Genomic DNA, 16729 nt, shown 5'->3' on the forward strand with positions numbered 1-16729 from the left:
AAATCATTTTATATATATATATATATATATATATATATATATATATATATATATATATAATAGTTTGGCAGGAGAGGAAGCTAATAAACATTTCTGTCTTACCTTGGGATTAAATTGGGTTTAAATCCTGAGACTGGGTTGCAGATGGCTGCAAATAATTTTTGCTCTTCACAAAAGATAAATTGGTTTGAAAACTCTACACTTTCCTCCGAAAGAGTTGTTGTAATTTAGGACTGAGGCTCTTGCAAATGTTTGAATTAATTAAGAAGCTGAGTGCTCATATCCTTTACGACAGTCATGAAACAACAGCTTGGTGTGTGCTGCTCACATTTTAAAATGGGAGTGTTAATTTTTGCAGCATTCCCAGATGCATTGCACACGTTTTGGGTGAAGAAACACATGAAGAGATGTAATGCTATTTACTTAAGGTCACAGTGGCAAAAATTAACATTACAGTCAAAGGGTCAACCTCAGAGACTTTTGGGTTTGATTGCCGGATAGATCTCGTTGAAAAGTTACAAATTGCTGAAATGATGTCATAGGGAGGAATATTTCTGTGCAAGAAAAGAAATTGAAGCAGAAAAGCACTACAGGACTGTAACAGTGTCTTTGGTTGGTTGTTGGTTTGTTTTTGTTTTGCTGTTTTATTTCAGAAGGCTGAGACCAAAGAGGAATTCGTAAAAGTTAGGAGGAGAGATTTGGAAAGGCTGACAACTGAAGTTATGCAACTGAGGGATTTCTTACCCAAAATAGTAAATGGAGATATCCTGGGGACATTCCAGAAGCTGGATGCTATTGAATCAAGTGAGTAGCACCATCTTACAAGCTCTTGCAGTTTCTGCCAGAACTGCTCAGAACTAACTGTTGTGCTCCAGAAATAGCTGCAGAGTTTATGGAGCTATTCCAGATTCAACTCTGTTGTTCAGTGACTGCTTCAGTAAATTAATGTGTTTGTAGTGAAGAAAATTACAAGCTGCCTTAGGAATAATCAGACATGTCAAATTAATCTTTAGAAATATTTTACTGTGGATAAAAACATATGTAGTTCAGGCAGTAAGGGAAGCTGTATGAGGAACAAAAAGTGTTTTCCTTTTGAGGAAAGGCAAAAACATTTTGTTTTTCAAAAGGTGACTTTCACAGAAAAAAAAAAACCCAACAAAATAATGGTAAATTACAGTGGGTAAAAATTTGAAGGAAGAGTGAGTTAATCTTGTATTTGGCCTGTCTTGTTTTTTAGCTTGTATGCTTTACTAATAAAAAAAATATTCTGTAATAAAAGTCTTTTTATTGCTGTCCCCAAAGTCCATTTTTTCAGTGTTGGGTTTCTCTGTGCATTATTTTTTCCAAAAATAACTCCACTCCCAGCATGCCATAATAGGAGTCAGCTCCATCCCTGCTCCGTAGTTTACCTGCAGCTCCACAATTTACCAGGATTTGGGTTTTCCTGAAAAGACATGGAACAATGAGAAAAATGAGATGGAACATGGAACAATGAGACACATTACAGACAGTGTGTCTCTTCTAGAATACCAAGTGATAAATGGAAAATTAATTTGCAACATGCAGCTAAGGAAAAGCAAGGTAGAGCCTCAAGGCCTGTGTCTGACCATGTCATATATTGGGGCAGAGCTTCCAGCTGCCTCAGTGATCCCCTTTTTGGGGAGATCCTTCCATGTCTCAAGCAGTGGATAGGATCTGGAGGTGTTCTCTCTTGCAAGGCATCAGGGACTGTTTCCAGTTGTGTTAAGTGTTCAAGATCCTCAGTTTTTACCTACTTGTGTTCAAGATCCTTAATTAGTTTTTACCTACTTGTGTTCAAGATCCTCAATTAGTTTTTACCTTCTTGTCTTGAGATTCCTCTCCCTGATCCTTCTTACATTCCTTGTGCCAGGCACCAAGGAGACACTGTCCATCCAGAGCAGGCTCATGGCATCAATATGGGGATTTTAAGACTCCTTGAAATGTTCTGCTGGCTGCCCAGAATTCTCTGGGTCTTCTAGGGCAGGATCTGAAGCTGAGACAGCTTTTGAATTCTCTGGGGTCTTTCTCCACAGTGGATGGAGATTTCTCTTGCATGAGTGAGATGTGGGGATGAGGTCATTTGTATATTTATGCAGGCTCTGGCCACTGTGTTCCCCTACAACTGGACAGGTCAAGTGGGGATTTTTGCTGCTCCAGTCTTCCCCTACCTCTGCAGCATGAAATAAAGCAGACTGGGAGCATACAAATCATTAAGGATTGGACATCATGGGGACACAAGCAGCCCTCACTCTCAGAATGGTGCTGTTTGTTACATACAGCCACTTGGTGTGGCATATGAGGCTCACAGGAGTCCTGGCTGCTCCTAGAGATATTTTTTCATATTGTTCTTACAGAAGCCTAATGTGTGATTTGTACATCTCCAGACTTCCATCAGCTGTTGCAGTTTCCTGGGTACTTGAGCAGCAGAGTCTCCTTTCCCTCAGGAAGTGCAGATTACAGTCAGAGACTTTCAACATGTCTGACCCATTGTGAGACTGATGGAGCCTTGAACAGCTTTGAGAAACCTTGAGATCTTTGCACATTTCCCTGGTGTGTGCAGGTCAATAGGACACCCATTTCCTGGGGGTGATCTCTGAGATCTGAGCTGGCAATGCTCAGTGCAGCCAACACCTGCTTTTCAGGCTGCTGTCAGGGTCTTCATTAAGATTTTTGCCAGGGTAATTGTTCATTTCTAAAAGAGGGTTCTGTTTTGTTCTTACTACCCTTCTCAGGAAGAGTGCTTGGCCCCAGAAATCTTAGAAATACAGCTCCAGCATTTTTATGTATTATTATGAATATGTTTAATGGAACTCACTCCACTTGGGAAGTGTTAAAAATAGCATTTAACATTGATCTGGCATTTGGATCAGTAGAGTTGGAGTTCCATCACTTGTTGGGATTCATTCCTATTGTACTCAGTTCTCCACCTCCCAGAGCTTTGAGATCAGATCTCTGGTCCAGAAAGTCCCTGGTATGACCTGTAACTTTCTGTGGATGAGACCAAGTGTACCTCACATCTGAAATGGGGGCCTTCTCTTCTTTCCTGTGCCCAGTGTCTGCTTCTGCTTTGGAGCCTCTACCTTGGGAGCAAGTGCCACTTCTTCCCAGAGTCTGATTTAGCACTGCAGTGGTGCAGTTACATATTTCTGCTTTGTGTGAAGGTGCCACTTCAGTTTTTTTGTTGCTCACCCAGGTTGGTAGTAGTGAAAGCTGCTTCTTTCTCTTGAGAGCAAAGGCACAGCTGGGAGAGCTGACTGGGCATAGCAGGAGAGCTTCCACAAATGAGGAACAGCTAGAAGTAAGTCTCTTTTCAGCAGCTTCCACTATTGTCCTGTTTTGCCCCTTCTACATAAAACATTGTGACACCTTAGAGGGTGTTGACACGTCCTTCTTTGATCTGAAGCCCTTTAAAAAGTCCAGGTTGCATTGTGATAACACTCAGTAGTCATTATAATTCCCCTTCTGGCTCAGGTTTGGTTCTAGGACCTTTGAAGTTTGCTGGTGAAGAATGTGGCATCTTTGTGTGTCTGCTGGATTCAGGTTGGATCCATCCTCTCAAAGGCTGGAAGTGATTCTTTTCCTTCTGGAGAGCTTGTTTCCTTGCAGGAACAGAGATTTTCACTGGATGAACTTACCTGGCAAGGCTAAACAGGCTCTTGGCCTGCTGTAGGTAAGCAGAGAATGTTCTGCTCCTGCTCAAGACATTTTGCTGTCAGCTTCTTAGGACTCACACCCACACAGTCAGAAGCGCATGAGACTGAATTTTCTTCACTTGGCAGATGGGAAGTTTCTTGCCACTGACCAGAGTTATCCTAAAAACCCAATTAATCCATTCCTCCCTTCATTCTTTCCCTTTAGACTGCAGATTGAAAAGAAGTGAGTTGCTCAGAGAGCATGTCCTGGCACAGAGATGTTTGTCAGCACTGAACCCTTGCCTTGCCTCTTTCCTTTCTGCTAAAAAGTGTTGCTGGCTTGGAATCACACAAGGGCTGAGTGGAAATATGTTCTGCTCTTCAGATAAATCAGCCACAAACAGCTTTTCTCCTTTTATACAGGCTACTCAAAGCAATGTGTGTATACTGAAGATGATAAACTTGTCAATTAGGACCAAAACAGGAAGATATTTATTTTCAAATCATGTAGAATTACTAAACAGAATGCCAGAATCCAAGTTCTTTATTTAATAAGAACATACTGGGATAATTTATAATGGTGTCTTTTTATGATAGAATTTGATATGATTTTTAGTAATTACATTTAAAAATGCTGTCACATGTTGGGGAAAGTATTTCAAGTATGTTAAGCTGTACACCAAACTGTCATGTTCAAGGGTATGGTGTTCGAAGTGGGGTGTAATTTATTTTTTTTAAACTAACCAAGGTTACAGTAGATGCTGTTTGGATTTTACTTTTTGGAACTACTTAAACATGTTTCCTTTTTTTCAGTATAAATACTAAGCATTCAAGACTGTGATTTTTTAAAGTAAAATATAATACACAGCTATTGTTAAAACTGTCCTTCAAAGAGAATTTTTTAAATAGGCATCATGATGGTGAAATGGAATGCTTTAAACTTGATTTCTGTTCACTAAAATAGTGCTTAAATTAGAATGAATTTCTGATAACATCAGAAATTTGATAACATCAGAAATTAATTTTATAAGGGAATCAAAAATTTGCTTGTAACTGACATAATGTTTAAATAGTTTATAATCATAGAATCACAGAATGTGTTGGGTTGGAAGGGATCTTAAAGATCACCAGTTCTAACCTCATTGCCATGGGCAGGGACAACTTTCACTTGCCCAGGTTGCTTATCCTACTTTATAAATACTGTTTAAAATATTTGGAATAGTTGCTTTTCATTCTTCTTATCCGTGTGAGTTGTAAATTGTGGATTAAAACCCTCACTTTTGACTACTGTTTGTATTTTTCTTATGTTTTTAATACAGTCACTGACTTAGGTGAAATTTCACTCACAGAGTTTTCATAGAAACCAACATGAAAACAAAGTAGAAAACGGAGTAAATTTTTAAAAATCTTCCCAACCCTCAGTATTTAACAGCCAGATGTGATTGTTTTCAATCAGACGTGTTGGTTTCCTTTCTCAGAGCTGTAGGGTGTGAGATTCCCGTTTGGCCACAGGGAGGTGATCTCGCACAAGCAAACGGCTGAGGCACCTCAGTGAAGCCGCCCTTGGTGGATTTCTTTGCTTCAATGCAGGCCCAGTGACCACAATGTGTTCCTTCTTTCTTTTATCTGATTTATCCTGTCACAGGCCTGGAGAAGAAGGAGGAGGAGATAGAGCAGCTGAGGATGGATTGTGAACACTTCAGAGCCCGTCTGGAAACAGCCCAGGCAGATTGCATGAGAGAGAAGAAGGTAGATGTGCTGCCAGGGTATTGATATCTGTGTGTTTGAGTTCTAATAACAAAAGCAGAAATTATACAATTTTCATGTCATAAAATGAATCCTCAGTCTCAAAAACAATTTGGGATTTCTATCCAAATAGTCATCCATATCCATGTTAACATGTTGAAGTAAAACACTGAGTATTCGGGAAGATCATGGCATAGCTGGAATCAAAAGGTCCTTCACAGAATCAGTTCTTGTGAATTTAACATTGCTATAATATATTTTCAGAGAGGACAATAGGAGATAGTTCCCGCAGTGCAATGTACAGAATGAAAGCAGCCTCTCTTGGTTTGCTGTGAGCTGTGTACCTTTGTGTAGTGTTAATAATCTTTCTCAAAGCACCTATTGATCCAATTGCCATGTACAGCTGAGAATCAAGGAGCAATTTCAGGGCTTCTCTTGCTCTGTCAATATTGTATTTAGTGATTATGAGAGGAGAGATTCTTAACAATTAAGGAATAGCAAAGACACTGACTTCTCAGTCTGTGAAGCCGTTTGGGTTCAAATGATTCTCTGGGAGAATCAGAGGTGATTATTTGCTGCAAAAGTTCATTTCCTTGGAGCCACCTGCAGTAGTCAGCAGTTGGGGTTGTACAGCTGGCATTTGCCAGCCTTGGGATTGCACAAGGACAGATGAACCACAAAACTTACTTCAGTTTTGAAAAGGAATAGTGAAGAGTTCAGAAATGCACTTTCAGTGCATATCTGTGTAGACTAAACACTCTGGAATGAAGTTTGATATGATGGAATTGTTGTCAATCTGGATATTGCTTATTTCAAAATGAATATCTTCTGGGATAGATGTTGCAGTTCAGCAGTAGGTACAGAGTTCATTTGCTGTGCACTGAGGTCATCAGTTGCAGGATAAATTTGCTATGTAATTGAATGTTGTTGCTTTAGATATTAATGAAGCAAGTCCCACCCATGATTCTTGTTAATACTACAAAATAAAGGGCAGGTGGTTTGAGTTTATGATTTCTTTTGGATGAGTTTTATTTAAAGCATGGATAGTTTACTAGGAGCAGTTGTTTTGGTGTTTCTGCTCAAAGCTCTTCATGTCTTTGTTGTTGTGCAGTGTGTGGCAGTTGTGTGACTGGGTTCTGTTAAATGCCAGTGGATTTATTTCAGTGAATTGTGCTCATGATGTTGTGAAGTCCTTTAGCTTTCAGGATACAACAAGGTGGTGTGTGTATATGAGTGACTTTTGTTCCTCTTAATCACTTTTCTGGTGTTTTTCATTTGGTTGCTGTTCTGCTCTAGGCATCCTTGTGTAGAGTTTCTGAATTATTTTCTACCTATTTATCTTCTGAAGGAGAAGAAAATTATTCACTGAAACAAACATGGAATAAATGCATTTCTGGTTGAGCAGTGTCCCTTTCTGAGGCCGTCATAAATCAACATTTTGCATTCCAAATTCTCTGTGCAGAGCTGGATCACTGGTTAGGGAATTGCTGTGCTTTCTGAACCTGAGCAGAACTTGAAGTGCAGATGTTATTCTTGGCTGATGTCTCCTTTGTCTGACTTTTTGCAGTTCCATACTTGGGCACTGCTGTGTTCTTGTGCCTTGACCTTTTCCTGAAGGTGGTGGTGTTGCATAGCACAGGGATTACTGGGTGGTGTGAGCCCTTAGGAGTGTTGCTTCCAGCCAGGTTATTTGCTTTTGCAGGCTCTGTTTATTTTCCTGGCTCTTGCATGTACTATTTTGTTTTCCTTGCCTCATTTCTTTGTTCTGGTGTTGCTTTTGATCTATTAAAAATTCTGGCATTTTTTCTGCTGGCTTTGCATTCTTGTTGGGGGATCTAGATTTGGTATTACTGGGTTTTATGTCTTACTCAGTATTAGCATCCAAATGCAAATAAAATGTATTAAAGATACATTTCCCTAAGACTAGGACAGTGTGGAAAAGACAGGGAGAATATAGGGATTAGGGAGGAAGATGCCTGAGGACATTTTGTGGATGCACATGGTGGCAGAAAAGCTGATAGGCCTGGCAGTGAGTCATGTAAAAGCTGGAATTTGGCTAATTTGCTTAAAAACGATCAAAGTATTAAGAAATAAGAGACTTTTCCTGGGAGTTTCTGCCTGTGGAAATCAGGAGCAAGTGTCAGTCTTTTGCCTGTGTAGATGAGAGAGATTCCAGAGAGTAAATGCACACAAAAATCTGCTTGAGAAATTAAACTTGAACTTTACAAATCCTCATCTGTGTGTTCCATCAGCGGCAGTGCAAATCAGGCTGCTTGTGTGACCAGGAGGTAGTTGGTGACAGAACACAGCCCTGTACTGTTTGACAACATATTATGTAAATTTTCAGATGAGTTTACATTTCTATTCTTTACAAACCCTCAAGATGAAGCATTGAGGTGAACCCCAAAACCAACAAGATGCTTAAAGTCTTGATGACAATACATGCTTGAACATCTTGTTCTGTTTAGCTGCTTTCACAATTGACATAGAAAATATTTCTTCTTATTTCCCCATACTTCATCCTGACAGCCAAACACCCTGGGAAGGCTGAGCTTAGGAAGGTGTTTTCTGCAGAGAATTTGAAAATATCATGTCTGTAAAATGGGCGGAGTAAAATCCTTCTGGTTTTGAACATTGTGTAATTTGTGATTCTTTCTTTTAATACTTGAATTAGCATCATTTTTCTGGACTGGCTTTGGTCTTTCCCTTTTCTTTAATACCACCCCACCTGGAGTTAGCTGGGAGCCCCCACCCACGCTGAGACACAGACTGCAGAATTCCTGCCTTGATCTCCCTGTCTGTGCTGGCTCTAAACCAAGAAGTGCAGCAGCTTTGCCACTCCTGTGGCAGCTGGTAGGAAGCCAGTGAGACCTACAATCCTGCCCAATTCCATGATATCCTTCCAGCCAGCTTCCCATGTGATTGGAGAAAATCCTGCCAAATGGAGTTTGTGCTCTGGTTCTATAGGGTTGATTGTTCTCTGTTTATGCTTTGTGGCAGGAACCACTGAGCAGCTCACTTAAGTGGTCATAGAATCATTGTGCCATGGAATAGTTTGGGTTGGAAGGGATTTTGGAGTTGTGTTACCTCATTCCAGCCCCACAACTTTCACTAGATCAGGTTGTTCAGAATCTCATGGATGCACATGAGTGAGTGGTGCCTCAGCTTTCTTGCAATGGAAGGTCCTCCAAACTTCAAACCTTAGGTGTGTTTGTTGGGACTTTCTCTTGGTTTACCACTGCTGCTCAGGACTATGCCAACAGAAAAGAGCTGGAAGAGACAACAATATTTATCCTAGGTATCCAGCAACTGTTCCATGTTGGCTAGAACAGAAGCCTGTTTTGAAAAACAAAACAACCCTCCCCTCCTGTAAGATGTCTCCTGTATCTTTTGGAAGGTGTCAGGGAAGGCTGGCCCCTGATGCTGAAATCCCTCTCTCCTGAAGAGACATGGAGCTGTTTGCTCAGGGGGAGATGTCTCCTGGCAGGCTTCTCTAGGTGCCACTCAGTCTCAGGGCGTCACTTGGTTTGACCTTGTGGACAGTTTCTGGTTCCTGTCAGCCTGCACTACTTAGAGACAGCTCAGGAGAGAAGGAATGTGTCTGCAACAGCTCTGGGTTACCCTCCCTTTTCAGAGATGGCCATGATTGTGTTTCTTGTTCTGTCCCTTAGCCTAGAAACTTGGTGTGGGAGACGTGAAGTGCAACCAAACTTTCCTTCCGCTGTTCCAGGAGAAGCTGGAGCTGCGGCAGCAGCTGAACGAGGCCAAGCAGCAGCTCCTGCAGCAGGCAGAGTATTGCACAGAGATGGGAGCAGCAGTGTGCACCTTGCTCTGGGGGGTCTCCAGCAATGAGGAGGCTGTGAAGTCCATTCTAGGAGGAGTAAGTATGGCAGGTGAATACTGACTCCTGGCAATGCCCTCAGGCCTTTAAAGCAAGGACCTTTAAAATAAAGGCCTTGCTGTGGAGCACACTTTGAGGATGTATTTCAGAAACTGTCTGGACAGCAAAAGTGTTTTCTGGTTTGCATGTTCTTTGGGAACCATCCACTCTTGTTTAAGAAGGGTTGGAGCTCAGAAGTGTTATGAATAAATGCAGTAATTATTTCTTTTGTTACCAAATGAGGATTATCTGTTTGCCACCCCACACAGCTAAACAGCAAGGCTACAGTTAGCACAATATCTTCACAAGCTAACAGAAGGAGAGAATAGTTCCTAGGCATGTGCAGGAGTTTCCATGCCTGTGGAGAGCTTGGAGGAGGTATTTCCATGGAGAAAAGACAGATCCATTGATTCTCAACTTCTTTGAACCTTTCTGCTGCCTAAATATGTGAATGACTCTTGGAAATTGAGACCCTAAGTGCTCATGGATCTTATTAAATCATCAATATTAAACATGGGCAAGTAGACTATTTAAAAAAACCCCAATAATAAACCACAAAACCAGAACAACAACAGTTAATGACAATGGTAATATTGCAGCTATCATGATTTCACTGCCAAGTGCAGCTGATGGAATTAGGGGGGACTAAGGAAACAAGCCTGATAAAAATACAATTTTCATTCTTGACACAGCCAACATGAGAAGGAATTGCTGTATTTAATCTGAGTGAACTGATGCCACAGTTTCTTTTGGCTTGATTTTTCAGCAGCATGATGAACAGCTGAGTGAATAGGATTAGTTCATTATAGTAAGTGGTAAACCAATGTGTTTGTGAGAGTTGTTCTAGCTGGGTGTTCCAAAATACAATTACAACTTTATATTGGATATTAGAAAGCTGTACAGTGATGCCTTATTAATGATAACTTCTGATGATTCCAAATCCAAGCAGCAGCAGCTACTAGGAAAAACATCTATAAAACACTGTATAAAGCAGGTAAAATTTAAAGAACAAGGCTAGTTGTTGAAAGCAATCTTAAGTATTCATATTCAGCTGAATTATTTAAAAACAAAACTGTTACCTGAAGATTTGTTTGAAGGTAAAAAACCCAAGTGTGAAGATGCAATACTCTGAGGGTTAGGTTGGTTTGAAATGCAAAGTAGTAATTTCCAGCAGTCATTAAAGCCTGTTGAACTGCTGTACTTCTGGTGAAGATCAGAGCAACATTTGGGGGCATAATTTTCTTGGGATGGTGCATTTAACACTGTGAGAAATGTGCCTGGGCTTGAACCAAGACTCCTAGGAAAAACATAAATGGGTTGTGTGGCATTGTGTCAACCACAGATTGCAACTGGCAGTGAGTCAGGTCATTAAAAGATGATGGAGATTTGTCATACAACATATTTGGTTTGGGTTATTTTGGGACAAGTTGTACAGCTTGTAGCTTCTTCCCTCCTCCCCTGAGAAGGTGCTGTGAACGACGCAAATGCATGAGAACATCAAGGGTGCTTTGAAACTGTTGCTGATATTTAAGCACATGGGGAAGGTGGCATCAATTCAGAATCATGTCATGCCTTACAGAACAATGCCCAAGCTTTTTTCAGCCTTTGAAGCAATACAGAAGTAGAGCTTTCTTCCAGTCCTGTAATGCAAATGGATGAAATGTTGGTGACCAAATACATTTTGTGTCCATAAGGGTTGGGAAAATCAGAATTTAAGCAGCAGATTTGAAATGTGACACAGGTAGTTCTCAAGGCAATGGCAGAGAGATGCCTGCTGGCTTTGCCCATGTTCCTAGAGAGAATTTGAAGAGACGTCCAGAGAAGCACCGTGAGAGAGTTTTCAAGGTTTCCTACCTGCATGTACCAAAAAAGAAGTAAATTAATTTCCATGAGATTGTTTTGGATGTTTTTCAAAAAGCTTCAGCCAGATATGACAGGCTTCTCACATGGAAATATAACCTGGAGTTTGGATTTCAGAACAGCATCAAGGCTTGCTTCCACTTGAGAAATTTTGGATCCTACAAGGTGTTTTGCTACTTCAGTTGTCTCATATGGTGACAAATGACTTTATATTTAGTGGCAGCTATTTTCCATGTTACCTGGAGCTTTCACACAGGAGTTTCACAGACAGCAGAGGGTTCATTGCACCATGTGAGCTCAAGCACCTTAATGCCTGCTTTCAGAACTGTCCTTATCTCAACATGTGTGGGTGAGACATTCTTCAGTCCCATGAAAATGCCATCAAGTTAATAAGGGATTGTGCAGAGTGTGCAGTGTTTGCTATTTATAAACCTGAAGGGTCAGGAGCTCAGCACTAGTTAAGTAGTGGCTGTGTGGAAAGGAGGATCAGCAGAGGGGACACCAGTGAAACCTCAAGATGCTGGCAGATAGAAGATTTCTCTTGTTTTCTGTGCAACATAGCAACTACTCAGGGTGCTTAGTTACCCTCATGTTCCCATGTGAATGTGTATTTTCATAATGACTTGTTGGGCTCTTCATTTTTTCTCATACCTCTTGCTTCTTCAGCTATAGTCAGTGCTTCTGTTAAAATTGCTGTCTTTGAGGAGTGGTGTCCATATGAAAACTACATCCAGCACATGCAGAATTGTACTTATCTTCCTCCTCTTCCTCCATGATCCCTTCCTTCCTGTTGTTCTGGGGCCACAGCATCATTTGTGAAGATACTGTGTTGACTGAGCCTGCTTTTCATCCCCTCCTACTGAAGTCATCCCCAGGAACAGTACATCTTTATTGTGGTGAATGTGCAGCAGTGGAGGAATAAATGGATATTACCACTAGCTTTGCACATACTGTCGAAGCAGTCATTTTGTAAAAGTATGAAGATTTTCAGTCACTTTATAAAATGACTAAAAGTTCAGACATTTGTTGAACTGTACCATTGGGTCACTGCTGGGAATGACTAAACATTTCATCTGCTTCATGAAACAATTGGAAAAATTATTAAAGACACTGGGAAATTGCAGCATTATGGGCTCTCTGCCACAAAATTTGTTTATGAAAGCCTTCATCTTCTGAGTGAAATAGAGTTCCAGCAGTGTTTTACTAGTCAGAATTACCAATAAACAGAAACAGGTCTCTCCATCCTTCTTTGTGGACTCTGCATCCCAGGCCAGGCTCTTTGACCTGCCCTGAGCTTTGTACCAGGTGGAGCTCCCTCAGTTGGGATACCTCCAAGTGGAGCAGGATTGCAGCTGAGGGGAAAAGATGTCCCAAATTACAGCTGTGCTCCTGCTCATGTGCTCTGCTGTGGTGATTGCTTTTTCTCACATGACATGGTTGACTTAAGTTCATACTTTGACCCAGGACAGACCTCAATTTCCTTTTCCAAGGAACTTCTGCATAGCCTGTTACTGCTGTTGAGCAATAATTAATGAGTCCTATTAGGATCCATTTGAATTCTGCTTTTTTTCTGGGGACTTGATTGTTTTCTTAGGAATTTCGTGTTAAGTCTCCAATCTTCAGCTAATTTTGATAAAAGCTACTGCAGGAGGCCAGGTGAATGTGAAACACCTTGTGCAATTACTGCAAAACAAAGAGATAACATTCTTACTTCTGATAATAAGCTTTAATTCTGCTGGTTGATTATATGTTATTGTGTGCTTAGGAAGTAGATATGCAGTAGTTCAGTTTTATTAATAAATGTGGCCTTGAGTAGTTTCCTGTTTTCTTATGAGGTAATGGTTTCAAATATTAGGGGATCAAACATGTCACTCAGTGAATACATGGTATTTTCTGTTGTTTATTTGAAGTAACTGGATGTTTTAATAATTTGTAAGATTGACCAGTTTTACTGTAGCATCTGATAATTATAGTTGCTGTAGTGTGTATAATCTTTCTTCTCCTCCCTACTTGCAGAGTAAAGCAGTAAAGTTTTTCACAATCACTGCCCAGACCATGGAGAGCTTTGTGAAGTCATTAAGTGAAGACATGAAACAGCAGGATTTGGATTCTGAGGAAAATCAGTTTGTATTAGCTTTGGCAGGGATTGTAACAAGTAAGTTAATGTTGTGTCTCAGAATAGCATTCCACACCTACTGGGACTGTGTATTGCCTCACAGGAGCTGCAGTTAATGCAGCTTTTCAAAGTTAAGTTGTCACTGTTGATATCTTGGGTGACTCTCTGGTTTTCTAAAGTTCTGGCAAATTTTGTTGCTGACACTTTTGTTACAGGCACTTCTGTGCTGCCTGTTAAGCACTAGATGGGTAAGAGCTTTTCAGTTCTGAAATTCCCTCTTGCATCCCTCAGTCTGGAATGAAACAAAGACCATTGTACCAGTCCTGTATGCTTACATTAGTGTGTACACATTGAGCAATTTGCTTTGTGAATCACCAGTGGTGCCAACATCTACAAGATTGCAAATTGCAGATGGTGCAGGTAGATCAGCCCCAGCTTAAGGCACAGACTAAGGATTTCCAAAGTGCTTAAAATTTTTTTTACTGTCAGATATACTGCATTTTCACTGTATAAGAGAAGGTTATACACCTGACTTCCATGCTAAATATATTTTTTTAGGTCAAGAAAATAAGTGAAAAGCCACAAATCTGTTGTAGAATGACTGTACTTGGTTTGGGAGGCTGTAAGGCTGATACATCATCTGAATTTCTGTGAAACTATCAAAATTGCACTAAAGACATGATGCAAGATTGACAAAACAGTGGGTATTGGTATAAATAAGTGATTTTTGAATTAACAGCTTTTCTGAATGTGGGATTTTTAGATGTTGGGCTGTCAATAAAGGTAAATAATAAACTTAGTATGTGATGCATTATGCCACTGTACTTAGTAGGGGGCAAGTATAAAGGAAAATAATAAGGGAAAGTCTGCTTTGGAGCAGTAGCCTTTGCAGATAATTTTGTCTTTTGGTTTGTACTTGAATAATGCCACACTTGCAGAGAGGTAGGAAGAATACTTTTGTTGAGTAGATGTTCATAAGAGTTTTGGTTGTGTGATGTGCCAGATGTATTGAATTGAGTGATTGTAAAATTCTGCAATCCTGTTCCTTTAAAGTGGAACCTGTAATGATCAGCTTTGCTGCAGTCACACATTACCTGTGGATGAATAGAGCCTTTTGTTTCACAATTTACTGTGTTGCTATTGGGACACTGGGCATTCTGAATAAATGCTTTGTTTACCAATGCAGAATTTTGAAGGAGCTTGACCAGTATTTGTTGTTCAGTATTTGCTATATAGGTGAATGTAGTTTGAAATTTATATCACTGCCATAGATCATTCTTCTCAGCTGACCAATCTTTTTAGAGGTCCTGATAATTAGCAGAAACTCCAGTTTGAACATAATTGTTGGTGATGTTTTGGCTTTCCCCCAGATGTGGCTGCGCTGGCGTGTGGCCGCGAGTTCCTGGTCAGTTCCAGTCGGGAGCTGCTGGACACGATGATGCATCTCCTGGGAGACATGAAGCCAGGCCTCTGTAACAAATTTAAAGTGTATGTTGACTTTTCTTGCCCCTTTCAAATGAAATGCATTATCTTGCAGTGCAGCTCAAGTGATGACAGTAGTTTTCCCACTCTCCCATTATTCCTTTCCTGCAGAGGAAACATAATTTTTGGAAGCTCTTTTCCCAGTAGCATTCCTTGCAGATATACTGGGGTTGATCACAAAGCTCTATCCAGGTTTTGTGTCTCTTGGGAAGTCTCTTTAGCACCATAATATTGTAAAGGTGAGCAGGGGTGCCCTCTTCTAGCTTGGGAGGGGGTCATGAGTATGGTGTGAAATAAGGAAGATGTGAGGTCAGGTTTTACAACAGAGAAGATGTGGGAAATGTGAACTCATTTTAATTCCCTCCCAATATGAAGTGTAAAATGTCACATGTCCTTAGTGAAGAAAGTGAGTTATGGAGCTGCTAAGAGCAAAAATTAAATCATTTTAGTCTCTTTAGCAGCCAGATTCACCACACACTTCAGTTTGTAAAAGGCAATGCCTGTAAAGTGACCTTGCAATACAGCTCTAAAGGCAAGGCCCTGTTGCACAGTTCAGCTACTGCAAAAGTGCTTTTCAGCTGATGGAGAGATTAAATAAACAATTGTCTTTGCCTTTTTCTCCAAGACCTTACAAGCTGAGGATATATGGCTTTGGCTGAGCAAATTACTGTGCCTTAACAAGTTCCTCATCTGCTGAACTGTGGGCACTGGTCCTGTACACCTGGTTCATTTGTTCATGAGGGTGGTTTGAGCCTCTGTGGTGGTTTTTTCATAACTACACAACCAATTCATGCCCCAGGCAGCTGTCACAGCTCAGCTGACAAACAGCAGCCCTGTCAGCTACAGTAACTTGACCACATCCAGGCACACATTTAGGCAGGCTGGATGTGATAGCCATGAAATCAGGCCTGGTCTCACTTTGGAGAGGTTTTATCTTGCCTAACCTCAGTGTCAGAGAGGGGATGTCAAGCATTTGCTGCCTGCCTGGGCTCCTTCCCACACTCACTGGGAGGAGATGGGGCTGCCAGGTGATGGCTCATGTGAGGGGGAGCAGGTTGCCCTCTGAAGGGGTTTGCCTTTCCCTGTTGGCTGGTGAGGGGAAAGCTGAGCAGCCTGTGCTGTAGATAGTGGCTTGAAGATTTTTTATTTACTCTGTTTCCCAAGCACTGGGCCTAAAAGTCAGTGGTAGGGGTTTTTTGAGAACATCCCAACTGAAAGAATTGTATGAGAATCTCTGTTTATGAAAAAAAGGTAATTTGTGCCTTCATGTGTATAAAAAAATCAAACCAAATGACCAAAACCAAAAAACAAACCTGAAAAGAGGATCCATGCTGTTTCAGATCTGTAAATGGGGTAAAAATAAAAGAGGACTTTAAGAGGAGGAGAGAAGATGTTCCTGTGCACACAACACTGAATTTCAGGTGGATATGTGTCTGTGGGTCCAGATAAACTCTTTGATAATTTCATATTGTATTAATGTAATTGGATTTGAGGGCCTTTCTTTTGAGTTTATATCTTGGGTTTCTTGTTATTATACTTCAAAATCTGCCTGCTTTGCAGAAGAATTACCCATGGTGCTGTAAACTTGGCTGCCAGCACAGCACTGCTGGTAAAATATGCATAGAACAATCCCATGAGGTGGCAGGAATTCAACAGGGGCAGTTTGGTAGGCTAACAAACGGAGGGAAGCTTGGAAAAGAGCTTGCTCAAGGTGGTTGAGAAGTGAGAAATACTAAGCTTGTGTTATAATAGCTTGAATGCAGTGCAGCGATGATATTTTCTGATTCCCACAGAACCAACTTTTTTTTTCCTTACTCTGAACTTGCTATTGGATTAAAAAAATTGCTGTATTCTGACATTAGAGCAAATGCCAGAAAGGACATTTCTTCATGGCCTTGTCAGAGAATGAGGGAACCTGATTTGCTCAAATGTTTTAGTGCAAAATGTTTCCCTGTGTCTTTCTTTCATGTCCATAATAAAAAAAAAGCCTTT

The 16729-nt window shown here is 40.7% G+C and overlaps 1 protein-coding gene across 1 annotated transcript in view; it reads left to right on the top strand.

Moving 5' to 3' along the window:
• The window catches only part of HSF2BP (heat shock transcription factor 2 binding protein), a 32882-nt gene that overhangs the window by 1510 nt on the left and 14643 nt on the right, over positions 1 to 16729 (top strand). Inside the window, exons 2-6 of the mRNA XM_059466375.1 lie at positions 657 to 804; positions 5299 to 5402; positions 9130 to 9279; positions 13156 to 13294; positions 14626 to 14743. Coding sequence (XP_059322358.1) covers positions 657 to 804; positions 5299 to 5402; positions 9130 to 9279; positions 13156 to 13294; positions 14626 to 14743 — 659 coding nt within the window. The remainder of the gene's footprint in view (positions 1 to 656; positions 805 to 5298; positions 5403 to 9129; positions 9280 to 13155; positions 13295 to 14625; positions 14744 to 16729) is intronic.

Source organism: Ammospiza nelsoni, chromosome 2 (genome assembly GCF_027579445.1).
Source record: "Ammospiza nelsoni isolate bAmmNel1 chromosome 2, bAmmNel1.pri, whole genome shotgun sequence".
NCBI lineage: Eukaryota > Metazoa > Chordata > Aves > Passeriformes > Passerellidae > Ammospiza > Ammospiza nelsoni.